The 22,769-nt window shown below is 36.2% G+C and overlaps 1 protein-coding gene and 1 non-coding gene across 2 annotated transcripts in view; both read left to right on the forward strand.

The window, feature by feature from the left end:
* LOC136039182 (ubiquitin carboxyl-terminal hydrolase 36-like) overlaps positions 1-18,281 on the forward strand; it is an 87,614-nt gene extending 69,333 nt beyond the window's left edge. Inside the window, exons 11-13 of the mRNA XM_065722704.1 lie at positions 3,035-3,113; positions 4,314-4,429; positions 14,533-18,281. Of these exons, the coding sequence (XP_065578776.1) occupies positions 3,035-3,113; positions 4,314-4,429; positions 14,533-14,832 (495 nt within the window). The 3' untranslated portion in view covers positions 14,833-18,281. The remainder of the gene's footprint in view (positions 1-3,034; positions 3,114-4,313; positions 4,430-14,532) is intronic.
* Positions 6,729-6,801, forward strand: Trnar-ccg (transfer RNA arginine (anticodon CCG)). The gene has a single exon. It is a non-coding gene; the product is annotated as a tRNA-Arg (tRNA).
* Positions 18,282-22,769: the final 4,488 nt, after the last annotated feature.

Consider the following 22,769-nt stretch of genomic DNA (forward strand, 5'->3'; position numbering starts at 1 on the left):
TATATATAGATATATATCATGAAAAGAGAAATCACCAATGCAACAGCACAAACACACACACAAAAAAAAAGAGAGACAGAAGGAGAAAAGGAAGACTGTTTTCCTAAATTAGTGACTAATATAGACCAGCACTTGAATGAGGCCTTAACCCTACTCATCCATACAATCACATAGGTGAAACAGCATAGCCATACACAATCAACCATAAAGAATAATCTATGATTTGTGTCCCGATGTCCCGGTCTGTAATTTCGTCAGTCAACAAACATGACGTCAATCGACACACAAACATGACGTCATTCGACACACACACACAGACAACTTATTTATATATGTATATATAGATATACTAGCTGTTGGGGTGTTGGGGCGCGACAGCGCCACCCCAACACCTAGTTGGTGGGGGCGCTTCGCGCCCCCCAGCTCCCCCCCACGCGCGTAAGTCATTACGCGCCATATTGGTTACGAGCCATTGTAGTTGTGTCCCTCTGTCCCATCTGTGAATATAGATAGATATAAATATATTTTTAACTACGTAAAACTTTCGAATATACAACATTCTTGGCTGTCCCATTGTCTGTGCATATAAATAGATTGTCAGGTTTACCGACTCTTGAACATGCAACATATAATTGTCCATGGGAAAAACAATCTGTATTCAGATCTATACCTTATTATTCTACTGATTGCCCTTGAGCTTTGTTGATGGTGATTGCTAATCGAACATTCCCTGTGTCCCCGTCGTCATTTATATATCCCCCTGTGCCCCCCGGCGTCCCCGTTGTTGTTGTTTCCCTGTGTCCCGGTCGTCATTTGTGTGTCCTGGTCGTCATTTATATTCCCTGTGTCCTGGTCGTCATTTGCGTCCCGGTGCTTTGTTGATTGTGATTGCTAATCGAACATTCCTTGTGTCCCGGTCGCTTTCTCTTTGAGTGTCCCGGTCGTCATTTATATTCCCTCTGTCCCGGTGTGCCGGTCGTCATTTGTGTCCCGATGTCCCGGTCTTTAATTTCGTCAGTCGACGAAACATGACGTCAGTCGACACACAAACATGACGTCACTCGACACACACACACAGACAACTTATTTTTATATATATATAGATGAATATATTACACACACACACACACACACACACACATATATATATATATATATATATATATATATATATATATATATATATATATATATATATATATATATATATATATATATATATATATATATATATATATGTATCGAAATAAACTGGTTGGTGGATCGAATAAAAAATATTGTTGACAACTCCCCCCCCCCCAACATTAAATTTGAAGCTTCCTTGGAATTCCACGATGTGAAATGGTGGAATTTCGCTTTTCAAGGGCGTGATACGACAAAGCCAAAGTTTGGAATATGTATTGCCACCTAATCAACAATTTGGTTCAGTTGCCTTATCACTCAGTCCAAGATTGGGTTAGGAAATGTGCTAAGGGCGTTCATATATTCATATATATATATATATATATATATATATATATATATATATATATACTAGCTGTTGGGGTGGCGCTTCGCGCCATCCCAACACCTAGTTGGTGGGGCGCCTCGCGCCCCCCAAGCCCCCCCGCGCGCGTAAGTCGTTACGCGCCATATTAGTTACGTGCCATATTAGTTACGCGCCATTGTAGTTGTGTCCCTGTGTCCCACCTGTGAATATAGATAGATTTATATATGTGTTTCAAACTACGTAAAAATTGCGAATATACAACATTCTTGGCTTTCCCATTGTCTGTCCATATACAAAGCCGTATGTACTAATAATGACGTCATATGCAAACGCTCTTTTTACAAACAAACAAACATGCATACACACAACTCGTTTTTATATAGATAGATAGATAGATAGATACAATACAAATTAACTACGTAAAACTTGTGAATATACAACAGTCTTCGCTGTCCCATTGTCTGTGCGTATAAATAGATTGTCAGGTTTACCGACCCTCAAAGATGCAACATACAATTGTACATTGGTAAAGCAATCTGTATTAAGATCTATACCGCATTTTTCTAGTGATTGCCCTTGAGCTTTGTTGATGGTGGTTGCAAATGCTAATCGAATAAATGAAAATATTAACAAACGGCAGTTACCTCCTCGATCCATTCTTATTGAGTAGGAATGGAGTACACGGCAAAATCCCCTTTGGCTTTTAATGATTCTGAAATACGTTTTTATTGTTGTCCGAAGCGGAAGTGAATTCGTTTTTTTTTTTTTTCATTAATCGACTATATTTTCTGCTGGAATAGCAGAAAATAATTTTCTGCTTGAATTCTTTGATATTGCCCTGTATATTTTAGTTAACCGCTTATTTTTGTGCCATCCCTTTCTCCTTAGTTGTTGGCTAACATAAGCTATGTTGTATATAACATAAGCTATGCATATAAAATAAGCATCATAATAAGCTATGAATTTCATAATAATGATTACAAAATATCGAGTTTTATCAGTTGGAAATATATGTAATTTTGTCTTTTATAGAAAGAAGTAAAGAATTAAAATTTCACCAACGTTTTTATATCGACGCTTTTATAGAAACGTTTACCGATTTATTTTTTTTTATTTACAGGAAGAAGAAAAGGATTCAAATTTTACCGACGTTTTTTTTTTATAGTTCTGTCTTTTACAAAAAGAAGAAAAGAATTCAAATTTTACCCACGTTAAAAAAAAGAATCTGTTACAGGAAGAAGAAAAGGATTCAAATTTTACCGCTTTTATTTATTTATTTGCGGGAAGAAGAAAAAAATTCAAATTTTACCGACGTTTTTCTTTTCTTTTATTTACAGGAAGAAGGAAAGAATTTAAATTTTACCGATGTCAAAAAAAATCTTTGCAGGATGAAGAAAAGGATTCAGATTGTACCGACGTTTTTCTTTTCTTTTATTTACAGGAAGAAGGAAAGAATACAAATTTTACAAAAAAAAAATCTTTTACAGGAAGAAGAAAAGGATTCAAATTTTACCAACGTTTTTTTTATAATTTTGTCTTTTACAGGAAGAAGGAAAGAATTCAAGCAATACCGACGTCGTATCAGAGCTCAAAGACATGTCGTACCTAGGATTCGGCAATCAAGGTAACTTGATCTTTTGTATATTTATTTGTACTTATTGGAGAATGTTTCATTATCATAGTTAAGTTTATTATGAAGAGGGGAAATGTTGGCTTAAGAATTGCCAAAGATCTGTATTTCTTTCATATAGACAGTGCAAGAAATCCTAGGACACATTTTTAGATTTTGAAGAGACACAAGGGGGAGGTTTACAGGCCCAAAGCCCTCTCTCAGTGCTTTATAATTTTACTTTTGCTCCCTGATAAGAATTTAATCTGGATCCCATTTTAGAACGAGGGTGTTGCCATTGGCCCTACTAAAGTTCTTATTTATATGTATTTTTTTTTTAACTTCCAAAGAGAAGTCCCGAAGGACGCTTCTGCGCCCTGGGTTCCTTTCTTTCTTCATAAGCTAAGGGCATAGGTTATATTATTGTTTGTGCAAATGTAGTGATTGAAATGGTACAGCTGGATTTGGTTGCCCCCCCCCTCCCGTTCACTGGGGTTAGGATTCTAAATTTTTGCAACTTATACAGAACTGCTTTGAAAGTTCTGAATTTGACGTAGTACTTGTTATGTTGGTTTTTTTTTATGCTAAAGCTGAAGTCTTAACGTTTCGGCTCCAAGCGCCTTTAATTTTTGAAGATCAGATTTCAGGCAGTTCTGCTCTAGGGACCAAGCTAGTTCCATCAGGACAGTGAGTGTCTCCCCAGTCAAAATAAACAAAAGTAAAGAAAGAGCTTGAATCTTAAAACAATTAGAATTACGGCTTCTCAATCCACGGTGTTGTAATAATGACATTTGGCTCTCAAAAGGGCTTTCGAATATGTTGAAAAACTGCTTGAACTTTTAATAGGACAATGAACTTTGGAAAAAAAAAGCACAAATAATAATGGAAGTCCTTATAATTCAGTTTCAAAACCAAGGCTTTTATCAACGGGAAAAAAAGGAAGAAAAAAAAGGCTATAGAAACAAATGACAGAAAAGATGCAAAAACAAAAATGCTATACGAAAAACAATAAAAAGCTACAGAAATTCACATTTTTAAACAATATATGCTGTTTTTGAAACAAGTAGAATAAGATAATTCACGCAACAAACGCAAGGTTGGATGACTGCTATATGGATATGAAAGTTTGGCTTCTGGTTACTGTATATTATGCTCTAAACATCTCTTTTAGAAAATTGCCGTGCTAACTTGTTTTAATTTTGTCCCTTTTTTTAGTTCAAAGATGGGACGGTACTAAGTCTAAACTGGATGTCGAAAGCGAGAAATTGAGGGCGGAGTCAAAAAAGAGGTCAGCTGATGAACTTTACAATGAAGAATTCGACACAGGAAAGGTAATCGAATTAAATCAAAGTTAAGGCGAGCGGTACCTTAAGGGATCACCCTATCTCGTCCGTTATGAACTTTTCTAGTTTGTGTGTAGAATTAATTGGGCGATCTTATCGTAGCGTGTAGAGTTTGGTTAAAGGATGAGAGTAAACGACAAAAAACTAAAAGCCGACACGCTACTTTCGCATAAATCTTAGAAAGACTAATCATCTCCCCTGTCTGTGCCGGAGATAGAAATATTCAGTTTTAATGAGCCAAATACGTCATTAGAAAGTGTAAATTTTGTTTTTTCGTGGAGCAGAATTTTCATTTTCCAGTTGAGGAAAGGGGCAAGTCCTAAAAATGTTCCATCATACATGCTTGGAAAACGCTAAAAATCAGCTCAAAATAATTATCTTTTGAGTAATTTTGCCGTTTGGGAGCTACCTGTGGTGTCACCTGCTTTGATTGACAAGAACGTCGACAAAAGGGACGTAAAATTCCAAAGTTATCGCATCCCCTTTAAGTTATCACAGCTTGCTATCTCTAGCACTTAGGCTAGATTCTAGAATTTTGCTTCGGTTGCCGGACTCTATTTCGTCTGATGAAAAATTTTTCTTCGTCTAGGCGAATGTTCGGTTCGTTTCTATTTCGAATGAGAATTGAGAAATGAGCTTCTCATTTTTCTAGTGCTTCGGCTAGACTCCCGAATTTTGCTTCAACTGCCCTATTCTTACACCCTCTTTGGCCAACACTGTCCTCGCTTAAGTCAATGTTCCGCCTGGTTCTGTTCCGAATGAAAGTTGGGAATTTAGTTTCTTCCTCCTTTCTCAGATGTAGCACTACGACTAAATTCTCGATTCTCCATTTGGTCGCCGCACTTTATCGCCTTATGAAAAAAAAAACGTCTTCTTTTAGGGGAATATTCGGTCCGCTTTCGTTTCGAATGGGTCAGTGGAATTTTACATTTTCAGTTCGTATGACCAAATCATATTATATTCATATTACCCTCATCAAATCCTTATTACATCTTCGCTAATGTCACTTTATTTATTTACTTTAATCGCGTTCAGATGTTAACTCTGCCAAGTTCAGACAAATGACGATATAATTTGTCGATGGACAACTACCAAGCGACGTCGCTAAGCGAAATCAGAAATTCTTTTCTGAAGGTTCACTTATCCAAAAAAATAATTTTTTAGATAAATAGTACATTTTTTATCATACACAAGCACAAAGATTTACGCATTTTTGTTACCTTTTTATTGTCGAACAAGAATTTGTGGGGGGGGGCAAACCCGGCAAGTTCCTCCCTGGATACGAACTTGTGTCTAAGATTAATAAGTCAAAAACAAAAATAGCATGTTATTTTTGGTAATCTTACAGAAGCCTACTAATGAATATTAATTTTGTTGTTAGTTTTCTTCAAGACTGCTACCCATTTCACACGTGGCATAAAATATATATCCAAGCTCACAGCTCTTGAACATTTTTTGACAACAATATCAAAAGCTTTATTTCACAGTTGGATTCCTTTGAAGACGACCAGGGCAAATTTTCAAAGATTGTAAATTTAAGACTATTAAGAGTGAGTCTTAAGTTTGGACCTGAAAAGATAGTTTTTGAAAAGCTAATAGAACCTAAAAGAAGGATGCCTGAAAGGCGAAGTGAAACTAGACTCGAATTTAGCTCAACCCTGGACCCTTCCATAAGTCTAAAACTTAGGGGAAGAGTCGGAACCCTTGCAGCGGGGAAAAATACCCGATTGAGCTAACTATTGCCAGCGCTACTATTTTGGAGACCTAGAATTTGATTCTGGTGATGAAATTGTGTAAAAGCGTCTCCATGACAGCCCAAAGAAAAAGAATAATTAAGAAGTTACCCTAGCACTATGGTTTAGCCAAACACCACATAGCTTAATGGATAAGGTGTTAGTGTCTAAATCCGAAGGTTGTGGGTTCGAGTCCCGCTGTGGTCGAATATTTTTCCTATTGGGGTGTGGTGGGATTGTTCTCTGTTTGGCAACATGGGACGTTGAGTTTTGTCTCATTTGTAGCGTGGCCTTATGGATAAGTCCCTGAGTCCGGATCCAAAGATTGTAGGTTTGGGTCTTGCCGTTTTCAAACTTTTTAGCCCGATGGTGGCGTAGTGTCATTGAACTCTGCTTCGTAATACAAGGCCAAGAGTTTGATCTCAGCTGCAACAACCCACTACAGGGCACTGAATTTATTTCTGGTGATGAGATTCTGTGAAAGCGTTTCTATAATAACACAAATAAGAAGAAGAATAATTAAAAAGTTACCTCAGCAAAGCGGGTATGGTCATGACCACGTGGCCTAATGGACAAGGCGTCGGAGTCCGGATCCGAAGATTGCAGGTTCGAATCCTGCCGTGGCCAAGCTTTTAGTCCTATGGGGGTGTAATTTGATTGATCTCTGCTTTCTAATATGGGGCCCGAAGTTTTATCTCAGCTGCAGTAACCCGCTACAGCGCCCAGAATTTGAGTCTCGTGATAAGACTGTGCGAAATCATCTCCGTAATTAGGCAAACTACAAGAAGAAAAACATCTTTTTTTGAAAAGAAAAGAAAACTTGCTATTTGAATATATTACTTAGAATATTGTTAGAGATACAAATATTAGAATATCTTACATTAGTTGTATATTTTCTTATCTTATAGCCGTTTTTCCAATGAATATTTTTTTATTCACTACATTCCCATCAAACAGACTAAGGAGGTACGCATGCCGTATAAAAAGTAGAAATTTGAATCCGAAAGTGAAACAATCCGAAAATTTGCCCATGTTCAGACATTTTTTTTCAAAGGATGGATTTTAAATCTGGCAGCCGAAGCGAAATTACTACTACTACTAACCAGTCACCGCAGCACCAAGCCGCCTGAGGCTAACACAGCTAAGCATACTCCTCCTCCATCTCAATATATTCAAAGCCCTCTTTATACCCTCCTAGCTAGTTCCCATTTCCTTTAAATATTTCTTTATGACTCGTTATACTCCAGATGGGGACGACCTGCCTTCTGTTCAGCCCTAGGCGTTTGGCCTCAAAGGACAATTTTCGGCAATTTATCATCTTTCATCCGCAGAACATGCCCTAGCCATCTCAACCTTTCTTTCATTATAGTCTTAGAAAATGGGATTGAACTACATTTTTCGTACATCCTACAGTTTGAAATACGGTCATTCAGACGGGTACCCAGAACAATCCGTAGCTAATCTCTCTGGAAAACATGTAGTAGATCTTGATCCGCTTTTCGGAGTGCCCATGCTTCAGAGCCATATTTGACCACTGTCATCACTGTACCTTCCAGTATTCTGATCTTGGTTTGCAGACTTTTCTTCCAAACTTTTTTTTGCTGTGAAGAAAACAGCCTGAGCCTTGGCTATTCTACTTCTAATATCCTCACTGCTCCAACCGTCTTTACTAATAATACGACGAAGATAAGTGAAGCTGCCCACCTGATTAATCTTTTCGTTACCCTACGTCACCTTTTCATTTTCACTTATTCAAAGCCTTTGTGACTTAGTCTTCTTAACATTTACTTTTAAACCTACTATAGCGCCCTAAAACTCGGAAAACCTCTTAAAGTTCATTCATTTCGCTCTCACTTTCATCTAAGATGCTTAAAACATCGACATAATCTAAGTCCAAGAGAGTTCTTCCTCTCCATTTAATTCCGTGGTCTCCCATTGCCTTTCCTGTGCTTAAGACGAAGTCCATCAAAATGGTCCTTATAAAGGGGGATAGAACACAATCTTGCTTAACTCCTGATTTAATATAAAACCAGCTGCTAACCTCATTTCCTACCCTAACCGCAGCACTTGCCGACCAAATTAAATACTGTGAGAAATGAATTACTGGCTAAAGGTAAGGAATTACGAGATAATGGATCTGTACAATTTACACGCCTGAAGCAAAAAGGTGCCAAATTGTGGCTTGAATACAAATCGGATTCAGAGTCGTAGTGGGAAAAAGCGTAAGATCACTAAAGGCGACTAGTGTGAGAAAATAAGGTCTACTCCGCTCTTGATTGATATATTTTGCATTTTTGTGTTTGTGTGATGTTGATTATTTACTTTCGTTTGTTACTTAGGCTAACTTGGTTCAAGATTCTCTTCATTATTTTTGCCCCAGTTATTTCTGTTCACTTATACCTACTCAATATAAGTTTGCTCGAAGGATGGCAGGTTTTTCATGATTCATCAATGGCACGGGGTCCTTGTCGCGCGGACTTGCTGGCACGAGGTAGGATCTTTCCGACTCTTTTTAAATGAATTCTAAGTTTGCGGTTGTGGGGGGACGTGATAGGCTGGCAGCTTTGAAGGGAAAACCTCTAAACCTTTCGTTACTTTCTGAAACTTTTAATGTTTTTGGCCAAAGAGAAAATAATACTTTTTCAGAAATAAAACCGTCATCGTATGTTTCTCCTGATGAAATAAATAGACTTGAAGATAATTCGAAGAGAATTGGATTTATAAACACACAGGGAGTAATTAGTTCTATTGATGAACTAACCAGATTATTGCCAAGACATCAAATTGATATTTTGGGAGTTTGTGAAACATTCATCAGTGATGTGACAAAACATAATGTTAAAATTCCGGGATATAATTTCATTAAAAAAAGTAGACAAAACCATGGAAAAGGTGGCCTCGGGTTATTTTTGAAAGAAGGAGTGCATTTTAAACGTCTGCCAGAGCTCGAAAAATATGACGTTGAAAAATTGTGTGAAATTTTGGCTGTTGAATGTCGGGCCGGAACCATGAAATTACAAATTTGTGTCGTTTATAAGTTTCCGTTGGCACCAATCCCGATTTTTCTGCAATCTTTGGAATCCTTATTAGCATCTTTAGACGATAAAGATGTTGTGGTCATGGGGGATTTTCATATAAATTTACTGAATTATGATGAAAATACTCAAACAACCGAATTTATTTCTCTAATGACATCAAAATCACTGATTCCCTCATGTACAATACCAACGCGGGTTTCACTCACTAGTGCAACTCTCATCGACAACATATTTTTAACAACACCAGCCACGTCTTCACAAGTTGTTTTAACGGATTTTTCTGATCATTTTTTGTTGATTTTCGATGTGAAATATCAGCTTCAAACAAAAAAAGCACCAGAAATATCACACCGGATTATCAACAAAAAAAAATCTGGACTGTTTAAACGATAAATTGAATATTATCGATTGGTCTCGTGTATTTGATTCTGAAGACGTAAACTCCGCAATGGCTCATTTCTTCGAAAAATTTAACGCTGCTTTTGACGAGTCATGCCCCAGAGTAAAAACACGAAAAGGAAAATATAATCAACCCATTCAACCGTGGATATCACCCTCCCTTTTGACCTCAATAAAACAAAAAAACTGTCTTTATAAAAAATTGTTATCATTCCCAAGCGAAGAAAATAAAACAACATTCAAAAAATACAAAAATCTACTTTCAAAAATAATACGTAATGCTAAAACAAAATTTTATTTTGATTCTTTTAGAGAAGTAAGTAAGTCACCAAAGAAAACTTGGGAGCTAATCAATTCATGCTTAAATCGATCACCAAAAACTTCTACACCATCAGAAATAAAGGACGCTCATGGTCATATAATTGAAAGGGAGCTAGAAATAGCTAATTACATGAATTTGTATTTCGCGTCAATTGGACACTCGGTAGCCAACAAGCTCCAACATAACCTGCCCTATGGTCAATGTGATTATCGTACATACCTTGTAAAGCCTTCTGTAAAATCTATGTTTTTAACACCGGTAACAGAGAAAGAGCTTGCCAATATTGGTAAGCTTTTGAAAAATGGGAATTTCCCGGGGATTGATGAATCGTCTACTAACATTGTGAAAGTTGTTTTACCGAGTATTAATAAAGTAATGTGTCATTTGATAAATCTGTCATTTAGATCAGGAACTTTTCCGGATTCATTGAAGAAAGCAAAGGTGATACCATTGTATAAAAGCTCTGACCGGAGCGATTGCACGAATTACAGACCGATATCTATTCTTTCAGGCTTTTCTAAATTAATGGAGCGATGTTTTTATAATCGAGTGTATAATTTCCTTACTTCGAATGATTATTTTCCAAAAAATCAGTATGGGTTTAGAAAGGGACATAGTACGCAGGACGCTATCCTGACAATGGTCCAATTTATTCACGAATGTCTTGATAAAAAAATGATTCCGGCAAGTATTTTTTTGGATCTTGAGAAGGCATTTGACACGATTTGTCACGAAATATTGTTGTTTAAATTAAGCCATGGCGGGATACGAGGACCAGCGCATGATTTTATCGCATCTTACCTAACAGGTCGATCCCAAGTAACAACTATCAATAAAACAGCTTCGGATCCATGCTTATTGCCCAATATTGGTGTTCCTCAGGGTTCAATTCTGGGACCACTGCTCTTCCTAATATACATAAATGACCTTCCATCAGCAACAGAAACCAACACCCTGAATGTCCTTTTCGCCGATGATACTGGATCAACACTTGCAGGGAAGTCGGAAGATGATGTCAAAGAGAAGCTGCAAATCGTGTTTTCCCAGCTGATTGTATGGCTAAAAGCTAATCTTTTGTCATTGAATGCCGCCAAAACGAAATTCATCATTTATAGTAGACTTGGACACAAAGCAAAAGGAATTTCAACTATAATTGATCAGGCTACAGATATTCGAATTCAAAGGGTAACTTCACTCCGGTATCATGGTATAACTATTGATGAAAATCTATCTTATAAAGAACATTGTAATAGATCACGCGTTAAAATCTCCCAAGGAGTTGGTGTAATGAGGAGGCTTCAGCATTTTTTCCCCTATGAAGTTCTACGACTCATTTATTTTGCCTTGGTGCATTCCCATCTTACGTATTGTCCCCTAATTTATTTAGCAACTTTCAAATATCATATAAAACCGATACAGACTCTTCAAAACCGGGCTCTTCGAATTTTGCAAAGATATTTACCGTCACCTTCTTCCTATCCAAATAAATCTAAAACTGAAACTATATATTTATTAACTAATATTTTGCCTGTTTCAGAATTATTCACTCTTCATTCTTTTTTATTCAAGGTAAAATATAACCGCTCAGAACTGCCTCCGTACTTTCGTACGAGAAATTTTTTCCCTGAGCAACCTGACCATGTTTATGAAACCCGTAATAAATGGAGAATGCAGCACCTGAAATTAACCACTGAGAGATCACGGTTCTCGCCATATTTTTCGATCATGGGTTCATGACATTTTTATCTACCATATATTGACTGCAGTAAATCTCTCCCACATATTAAAAAGCAACTTCATTCTATCCTTATAAATAAATTCAAGAATCAGTAATAATAATAAAAAAAAAAAAATCTTAAAGTGAATAGTTGTTTGTTTGATATTGATAAGGTGGGCTCATTTTATTTTTTTTTATTATTTTTTTTTTTCAAATAAGTTGCCAGTCATCGGTCACCCTCGCTTGCACACTGTTTTGTTTTGTTTTTCGGATTGATATTTGCCGAGTGTCAGTTGTTTTGTGGGTGGGTTCCCGTCTAGTGGTGAGTCGTGGATTTATTGATATTTATTTTATGCATTTGTTTTTGTTTCTTTTTTCTGTCAAATAGGTGTGCTATATTGTTATACCGGGTCTTTGTCAATCGACCTTGTGTCTCCGGCTTGACCCTTTTTTTTATATATTGTGTGTGTTGTACAGAAGTTTAAATAAAATCTTGAATCTTGAATCTAATCACTTTGATGTGTTTTGTCTGGTATACCGCACAAGGAGAAGATCTTTGGTAAAGCTCTTCATCAACAGAATCGAACGCTTGCTCATAATCTATAAAACTGAGGACAACTAAGGCACTTTTCAATCATTAACCTAAGAGTGAAAATGTGGTCTAAACATCCTCTACCTTTTCTAAAACCGCACGGTTCTTCTCTTCTACAGCATCTCTCAGTCTAAAAAGTTCCATATTACTAAGTAATTTGCTACCTACAGAGACCAGACTAATGCCTCGATAATTGGACTCCCGTTAGAAGTTAGCTTTAGCGAAGGGTCTTTTTTTTATTGCGTGACCTTTACCCTTGTGGCCTTAAAAAGAAGTCTCTAAAAAAAATTCTCTTTTTTCCTTCCGCTATTTTAGAATGTGGTTTCTTGTTCATCTGGGGCCAAACAAAAATTAGATCGTCCACGATTGAGGCGGGAAATGGTCAAGAGAAGTGAGGAAGAGTAAACCTTCCAATAGATGAGGCCGGAAGAGGGGTGTGCCCAGCTGTATTATCCTCAGGTGGTCTAGTGCTGCAATGAGCTGTTAGTGGTAGCAGTAGTAATTAGGACTCTAAAGAAACTTCGAAACCCTTTTTTTATTTTCTTACAAATAGATTACACTTTCGATTTTATTTTAACTTCGACTTGATTCTTCAGTGTTTTTTTCTAACATTTTCATGAATATTTTTATTGGCTTCCTTTTATTATACAGATTTGATGTCAGTGTTTTGATTTCTCATCCTTTTGTTAACACGTCTAGCTGTTGAATTTTATCATGGCAACATTAAAAATGTGCTTTATCCTGGCCCAAGTATTGTCCCCCTTTTCTCCCCTTATGCCTAGTAAAAATATCTCTGTTTATTATGAAATGAAATGTATTTGATAAAAAGTACAACAATCCCCAATCCCCTACATACAACGTCCCCTGCACGGTGAAGCGGCAGGCTTTTATATATTGATTCTCATTGTTGCTTGTCTTTTAACCGAGGTTGTTGTCCCATTGAATCAGCAGGTTGATTTACATCATCCTCTAGTTTCCGCTTATGTTCTAACCGCATTTTTATTTTCCTTAGCTGTCGCATATCTTCTAGCCACATATTGCTTTGATCTTCAATTTCGTTTTTGATTTGTTCTGATCCTCGTTGTGTCATGTCTTGAAATTGCATATTTTCTTGTTCTTCACTTCCGTTTTGAGTTCAATTGGTTCTTCAACTTTGTTTTTAACTTGTTGCAATTGTTGTTTTGCAAGTATTCTACTCACATTTTTTTCTTCATTTTCCTTTATCATTACTTCAGACATTTTCTAATGCCCTTTGCCTTAGCTGTTCGTATTGGTCTCGTCACATCTGATTGTCTAGGTTGTTCTTTTTCACCCTTACATTTACATTTCTCAGATCGTCCTCTTGATCATGTCTCATTTAGGTCCAGTTTGTTCATTTTGAGCAATTGTTAATTTACTTTTGTCCTCTAGGCATTCTTTGTTCTTTGTTGTCTCACCTTCTTTGTTCTTCAATTTTATTTCTGATTTGTTCTGATCCTCGTTGTCACATATCTTGTAGCCGCATGTTTCTTTGTTTTTCCTTGATTTTTGACTCGGAATTTTTGCTGCTGCTTGTCTTTTAATAGCATATTTCTTTGTTCTTCACTTTCGTTTCGACTCGTTGTAACTGTCGTTTTTGCAAATATTTTAACCGCAAATCTCTTTGTTCTTCGTTTTCGTTTATCGTATTTCAGATATTTTTCCAGTGGCCTTTTCCCTATCTGCTTGGATTGGACTTGTCATATTTGATGATCAAGGCTGTTTATTTTCGCTCATTATGGATTCCTCAGGTCGTCACATTTCTCAGGTCGTCCTCTTGATTTTGTCTCACTTGGTGATTCAGTTTGTGCATTTTAAGCAATTTTCGGTTTACGTTTTTGTCCTCTAGGTATTAAGAAACTGCTGGAGACGCTTTTTGTAAGTAGACTCATTACACTTGGTATTTTATATTTTTTGTGTAATTTGGCGTGCGTGATAGACACTAAAAACGATACAGCCCCTCATGAGGCAAAAATGACGTATTTATTCTCAGGAAATGTGCTCATAAATATGACGTCACTCACATGAATCGTTTTTTCTCAAAATTAAGGCTCTTAACGAATTTTCTCAAACTGGTGACCTATCTGGATCGTTTTTACAGGACGGAAAATCTCAGGATGTCTATTTTCAAAAAAAAAGAAATGCAGCCGTTTTCGAAAAAAATTATAAATATATAAATATACAATTATTGCTCATTTAAAGAGATAAGATATATCTACATATATATTGTGTATATTTGAACATTTATAATAATGTAAATACTCTTTTTTAGGAGAAAAAAATGAAGAATAAGTCTCGACATTCTTGGTCAGGCCAAATTAACGGGAACCCGTTTCAGTCCTATCAAGAAGCTAAAAGGCAAAAATATGAGTACAGTGCAAGTAACGGCCATTCTAACTGGTATTCCCGAGATAATGGAAAATGGAATTCATCACGTAGTTGGAATAATCGAGGACGGTTCCCGAACAATCAGGGTGGTGATCACAGGCGAAGGTCCTGGTACTCGGATAGGAATAGTGGATATAAAAGTGGTCGATATAATTGGAATGCCAATTCCAAGTACAATAGATAGTGATTTGTTTATTTTTTTAAATATTCAGTTTTGATTGTGTTGAGTATTTTATGGTTGGGCTTTTTTCATTCTTTGTACTAATGTACATATAATGTTGTATTTCTTCACGTATGAATGTTGGTATATGTGAAAATGTTATTGATACTTTAAACTCGAAATCAAAATATCATGTTAACCTCCTATGATGGGAGATGTCATAGTTTTTAACGTCAACTCCTTTGATTTCGCTGGTTTGATATATTCGGAGGGTATATTTGATGGGGAGATCATGAGCGATAGAGATCTTTTTCTTGATTCTGCAGTAACTTGAGAAACTATTGCAAAAATACTGGCTATCAAAATTGCCCATCTTGGTTGAATTGTAAAATGTATTGTAAAAGCAAAGGTTGTCAAATTCTCACTGAAAATTCGGCATTAGGATGACGTGATGTATATGAGTTTTCCTTGCGTATTGGGTATTTTGCCTCATATTTTTTGTAAACCATGCAATGCTAAATTTAAGTATTAGTTCAAGAATGACCGACTCTTTGATGTAGTTATTGAAGCTTTTCTTCAAAAATAGCGGCTATCAAAATTGTCTTCTTCGTTTGTTAGCTAAATGTAATGCAGCACCGAAGACTGTTTAATAGTAGCTGAAATTCGTCATAAGATGACGTCATAGCTATAGGTTTTCCTTACAGCATTGGGCATTTTGTATCACAACCTCTTGTAAAGCGTGCAATGCTAAGCTCAAGTCATAGTTCACGAATCATAGAGATCTGCATCTTGGTTCTGTATTCACGGAATTCTTAAAGCTTCAATCCATAAATACTGGTTATCAAAATTGCTTATATTGTTTTGGTAGCAAATTCTATTGCGAAAGAAAAATTTGTTATATTTTCGCTAAAAACTCATCATAAGATGACGTCATAGTCGTAGGTTTTCCTTACAGCATTGGCCATTTTGCCTTACAACCTCTCGTAAAACATGCAATGCTAAGCTCAAGTATTAGTTCACGAATCATAGAGATCTGCATCTTGGTTCTGTATTAATGGAATTCTTAAAGCTTCGATCCATAAATACTAGTTATCAAAATTGTCTCTTGTTTTGGCAGCAAATTCTATTGCGAAAGAAAAATTTGTTAAATTTTCGCTGGAAACTCATCATAAGATGACGTCATGTGTAGTAGTTTTCTTACCACATTGGCCATTTTGGCTCGACATTTTTGCTAAGCATGTAATGCTAAATGTCATGGCTGTTACAGTGTTTTATAATCTTTTGAATATTATCTAGTTAAATTTTAAACGTAAAAAATTCCTAGAAAAAAAGGAACGTAAAAATTAAACGTTACAAAAACGTAAAAATTCTCTAGTGTCAAGAATAATACTGGTACTGAGTGAAATGAACAGTTTGGGGATATTACTTGTATTTGTTTGATGGTTTTTAGTAGAAAATTGGCTGAGTGACCGAAGACAACACCAATACTAATTGAACAATTTGTTTCTAACATTTTTAAGCCCAGGATCCAAATTTCAAGACATTGGGCAACTTTTTGAGGAGCCACTTTAATCCTAAATTAAAAAAAAAAAAACTTTCGCCAAGATTTCAATCTCTGGGCTGCAATTTTAACATCTTGGGGAAAGTCCTAAGGAATGGCAACACTGTTTCAATTACCTTTATCCTAAATTGTAAAAATGGACTTTTTACTGAGTGCCGGAATTCCGGAATTCGCCAGTGTTTTCAGATGCGGCATTTATTCGAGTGGCCAAACTGAGAATAGTCTCTGGGACACTAAATTTTTCCACTGATTGTGAATGCCAGAATTTCTCATTGAGTTTTTTTTTTTTTGCTTGGCATTGGATCTGCAAGTTGAATATGAACCTTACTTATATTCATTTACGTAAATTGACTATTGTTTTGCCTGTTCTGTCAAATTCCTCAGTAGCCATTTGTCTTTGACGAGAAATAAGTTTTGGAAAGTCACTGTGTGCTTTAATAGGCAGTATTGTCTTCACGAAAACAATTCGACTTGGTTTTAATAGATCCCAGGGCGAATGCATTAGGGCCTAAGTCATAAAGAGAACTTTATAGCTGGAGGGGTTGGTGGGTGTTGTGAGTGATTACCTCTCCCTGAGCACCCCCTGGTAGTATTAATGGCACCAATGTTCTGATTGAAAGTACCCAGGACCGTTTGGTGTTCGCAATCATTTCTATATGTATAGTATTTTATTATGTTTTTACACATTCTTTGCAAAGCTGTGGCCCGAATGAGGTCGCGTCTTAAGCGACCAAAAGCGCGTCTTAAGCGACTTAAGCGTCTTAAGATACAATTATTTAAGCTATGTTGCCAAATCAGGACTTGTAATTTTGTCCTTCATCTCTTGAACAAAACAGCCCATATTTCTAAGCAGGCAAATGCGTTTTTTCGTGGGGGGGGGGGGGTAACGGTAAAGCAAATAAAAGATTGGAATTACGGGAGGATTCCCATCTTTCTTAGGATTTCTTGAGTCTCAAGGTAAAATTGTAGATAATTGTCTGGATAGCTAACTGGAAAGAAGGAAACATGTTAAGAAAAAAAAATTCTTGCTTCATAATATGCTGAATAATTACAGTTAACACATTATGCATGAAGCTAACCTTTATCATTGCTTTTTTCAGTGTTTTTCCACTTTTTTTAAGAAATTCATGAATTTTTCCTAATAATCTGTGTTTAATTTTGAAAAATCTGCGAAATGCAGCATTGTCAACTGAAGATTCTGGTCGTTGTTTGAAGCAAAGTGCTACCTGTATTTTTTTTTTAATCATAAAATTGTCTTTAGTCAATAGGCTTTTCATGAATATCGTGTTAACGCCACTGCATTTTTGTCATTTTTATTATTTAGCAGGTTTCTTTCTGAGTACAAAATTAAGAGTTAATCTAGCGCTTAGATGCTAAGATATCCAGAAAAAAAAAATAAAAAGATTTGTTAAATTTAGTATTTAAGAGCTTTTATTGTTCGGCTTAGAAAATAAGTTAAATGAGTACTAAGTTGTTGCAATTAATCTAGCTCCCCAGCATAAAGAGGGCGTACCAGGGCCTCACTTTTAGAATTTCAGAACTTTCCAATAGATTAAATATACGCATGAATTAACATGGTGTAAATATTATATGAAAAGGGTAGTGGTTTATCAACGGGTTTTGCTTTCCACTCAATTTCTTCCAGTTAGGATGGGGGGGGGGGTCAAACCTGGGAGGAATGAATATTAATCAGTCTTTATTAATTTTGGACTGGGGAACCCTCTATAAACTGGGGAAGGAATCCCAGTAAGTGCATTCATAAACCTTGGTTTGTGTCTTTGTATTTTTGAGGGCCGTTTGAATCTGGCAACTGTAAATTAAGGAATATGACAGTTGGTGTGCAAGATGTTGTTTATTATGGTTTAAAAATTGTAACGTTATTAATTTTTATAATAAAATATTTTGCCTGAGAGTGTTTGTGATACTTATGTATAAAAAACAAATTTTTTTGCAGATAAACCATGATCAGTTATATCAATTTATAACTCGTATAGTAAAACATTAGATAATAGTGAAATAACAATATGAAATTCGTATTCGTTTATTTAAATAGGTATTATGGAACTCGAATGTGAACGCAAAATTACGGTATTTCTACAAAATGAAAGTGAAAAAGTCACTTGTTAAATACTCATTTATTATAATTATACATAAATATGTATAATATATAATATATACATACATAAATAAATATTATTATTATTACCTTATTATTATTATTATCATATCATTATTACAAATAATTCTGTAATACATATAAATATGTATAATACATAATATATACATACATAAATAATTATTATTATTATTACATTAGATTTTTACATTACATTATTATTATTATTATTTCATTATTATCATTATTACAAATAATTATTATTATACATAAATAATACATAAGTATTGTACAAAATATGACACAGAGGAGTTTACAAGTCTGTCCCAATAGCACTCAGTGGGTTGTAGTTTGTTGTGATACCTAGTAGTTCCGCGGATCTGCACGGATTGTGTAAGAGTAGATCGGTGCTTCTTGTTTGCTAATAGCGCTTTTCCGAATCTCACTATTAAATCTTGTTTTCGGATAGTGTGGGCAAAGGGCACAAAAAACTTATGTGACCTATAGAAAAATTGGATAAGATGGTGCTGGGGTATAAACGTAGATAAGCCAAGCTCGAGTTTATTGTGCCGTGCCTCTAAAATTTTATCACAAACACCTATATAAGACACAAGAGATGGTTTTTGTCAAAGTTCGAAGGTAAAGAAGAAATTTACAAGGTATAAAAACTTAATCTGAATTGTTTTGAAGTTTTCTACCTTCGGAATAGGAAAATGACCGGAAGCAAAGAGTATGGGTGACTCATGAGAGGGATTTCTGGCACTTGAAGAAAAGAATCACCAACGCAACCTAGCATTTGGTGTTTCCTGACATTAATTTTCGGTCGAATGAGTCCTCGTCTGATCTTCTAGGACCATTTTTAAATGTGATCACCCCTGGTAAAATAAAACAAAAACAAATAAATACACATACGCGAACTTTCTTCTGGCAAAAAAAATACATAATTCCACATTTTGGTAGATAAAAGCCTGAAACCTCTGAAGTAGTACTACTAATAACAAGTCACTGCAGTACCAAGCCGCCTGAGGCCAATACTGCCACGCATGCTCCTTCTCCATCCCAATCTGTTCAAAGCCTCCCTCTTTACACCCTCCCGGGAAATTCCCATATTCCCTTAAATATTTCTTTATGGCATCCTCCAACCGCAGACGACATGCTTTCCGTTTAGCCCTAGACGGTTGGCCGAAAACGACAGTCTTCGGCAATCTCATCCTTCATCGGAAGAACTTGCCCTAGCTATCTCAACCTTACTCTAATTATAGCCCTAGAATCCGGGATTTAACCACACTTCTCGTATAGCCTACTATTTGAAATACGGTCAGTCAGTCAGGTTCCCAGAACAATCAGTAGGCAATTTCTCTTGGAAAATATCTAGCAAATCTTCATTCGCTTTTCGGAGTGCCCATGCTTCAGAGCCATATTTGAACACTGTCATCACTGTAGCTTCCCACATTCTAATCTTGGTTTGCAGACTTTTTTTTTAACTATAAAGAAACACCCTGAGCCTGGGCTGTTCTACTTTTAACATCCACCTAATCAATCTTTTTGTTACCCAACGTCACTTGTTAATCTTCACTTATTCCTAGCCTTAGTGACTTAGTCTACCTAACATCAACTTTCAGATAGCACACTGAACTCGCAAAACCTCTAAAAGTTCATTCATTTTTGCACATACTTTCATCTAGGATGCTTGAATCATCAGCATAATTTAAGTTCAGGAGAGTCCCCCCCCCCACTGATTTGATTCCGTGTTCTCATATTGCGTTTCCTTTGTTTCTTAAGACAAAAGTCCGTCAAAATAATCCATATAAACTGGCACAGAACACAACCCTGCTTAATTACCGATTTAATACGAAACCAGCTGCTCAACTTATTTCCTACCTTAACCGTAGCAATGTTATTCCCGTACATATCACTAATCACTTCAATGTATTTGTCCAATATACCATACAAAGACAAGATCTTCGCTAAAGCTCTTCTATCAATAGAACCGAACGCTTGCTCGTAATCTATAAAACTGAGGACCGAACGTGTTTGATAACTCAGGTACTTTTCAATTATTAACCTTAGAGTAAAAAATTGGTCGACATATCCTCTACCTTTTTCTAAGAGCGCACTGTTCTTCTCTTATAACTATAACGAAAAGAGAAATCATCAATGCAACAGCACAAACACATTAAAAAAAAAGGAGATAGGGAAAACTGTTTTCCTAAATTAGTGATTAATATAGACCAGCACTTGAATGAGGCCTTAAACCTACTCATCCATACAACCACATAGGTCAAACAGCATAGCCATACACAATCAACCATAAAGAATAATCCATGGACAGGCAGTCATGTCGTCAATAAGTATGAGTCGTCATTTACCAAACGATAAAAACAGTAAAGACAAATAATTCAGAGGCAACAACCCAACACAAGGGCTCATCAGGAGAATACACTTGCCTATTGGGTTTCGGCACTTTAAACTATGTATACAGCGTCTCTCAGTCTAAAAAGTGTCATATTACTAAGTAATTTGTTACCTACAGAGACCCGACTAAAGCCTTGATAATTACCAAACTCAGTCTTATCACCTTTCTTTTACAGTGGTTTAATTAAGGTTTTCCTAAAAACACTAGGAACCGTTTTTCAAAAATCATATTTATAATCTCTGTAACTTTTCTAACTTCAGAGCCACCATACTTAACAAACTCATTTACCACACTATCAGCATCTGGAACATTATTGTTTTTTAATCCTTTTATTACTGTCGCCAATTCTTTCTCACAAAACAAATCTTCTATCACGTCCAAGGTATCAAACTTCTTCGTTTTATTCTATATCTTTTCTTGCAACTTTGTATCGGTCTAGCATACTCTCAAAGTGTCCTGTTCATTTCTCTTTAACTCTTCCCTTGTCACTAATTGTGGTCCCGTTCCTATCTTTAACTGGGACAGGTCGGGATTGGCTACTCTCTTTCAATGTATTAACATGCTAGTGTAATATTTTACTGCTGTGCTGTTTAGCTGCATCTTCAGGATCCTCCGCAATATTATCCATGGCCTCCACTTCATGCCTCCTTAGTTCATAAATTAATGCTCTTTTCCACTTTCATTTCATTCATTTTGTATTCATTCATATTTCATGTATTTCATTCATATGATTTATCACTCAGATAATTCTTGTACAACCACATTCTCTTCAAAGCTTTTTGTTAATATTCCTAGTTACGCTCTTAATTTACCTAGGCTAGTATACATTCTATCCGTATTTCTACTGACCTGGGTATTAAAATCTCTTGGGAACTTCCTGGGAAGGTGTAAAGAGGGAGGCCTTGAATAGATTAGGTTGGAGGAGGAGCGTGCGCAGCTGTGTTGGCCTCAGGCGGCCTGGTGCTGCAGTGAATTATTATTAGTAGTAGTAGTAGTAATAAAAAACCATATTTCTACCTGGGGTCCTGTCTATTTGCTCCTGTAACTTTAAGTAAAATTCATCGAGTCACTAGTATCTCCGTCAGTTGGTTCAGTAGGGGCATATACTGTATTATAACTGATACCCTGATTTTTTTATGCATAAAATGAGCGATTAGTATTCTATTATTAATACCTTCTCAGCCTATTCAGGACCTAGTAGCTTCCTTATTCATCATGACCCCTACTCCCTGTCTATGTACCCCTTCCTTCCTGCCTGAGTAAATGAATTCGATGTCACCTAATTTCGTGTTTCCTACCCCTGGGATATGAGTTTCTGAAACCCCTAATAAGTCCAGTTGGATTCGTCTGAATTCGTCAGTCAAAATGTCAATACGTTAGTGATTTTTTTAATATTGTAACATTCCATGTTCCAATTTTCATGTTCTTTAATCATTGAAATTATTTTGGCCTCAGGAAAAGCAATGGTCCCGGATACAGTGCAGGACGGGGATCAACATATCTTCTCAAGTCTACACCGAAGCGCTTATGCCGGCATAAAACCGGACAGCAAGAAGTTCTTGGGACCTCCAGTACGAATGGAGGCTTTTTGCAATCCTAGGCCCAACTTGGCCACAACATGGTTTCCTGTATTTGGCGATGCTCTTTAATCATTATTACCTCCGACTCTTTATATATTAATGCCCGGAAATCTTATGCTACTATGGGGAGGTAACCCATATTAGATAAATTAGCTTGGAAAAGGTTTTTCAGCCCGAAAACGCCCGCCGAAGTAGACCAAGCCCAAAAGAATCATCCACTAATCAGAATCCCATGCGAATGCTGTTTCGTTTACTAGGCTATAATTTCCTCGAGAGGCACCACTCCTC

Source organism: Artemia franciscana, chromosome 19 (genome assembly GCF_032884065.1).
Source record: "Artemia franciscana chromosome 19, ASM3288406v1, whole genome shotgun sequence".
In the NCBI taxonomy this organism is placed as follows: domain Eukaryota; kingdom Metazoa; phylum Arthropoda; class Branchiopoda; order Anostraca; family Artemiidae; genus Artemia; species Artemia franciscana.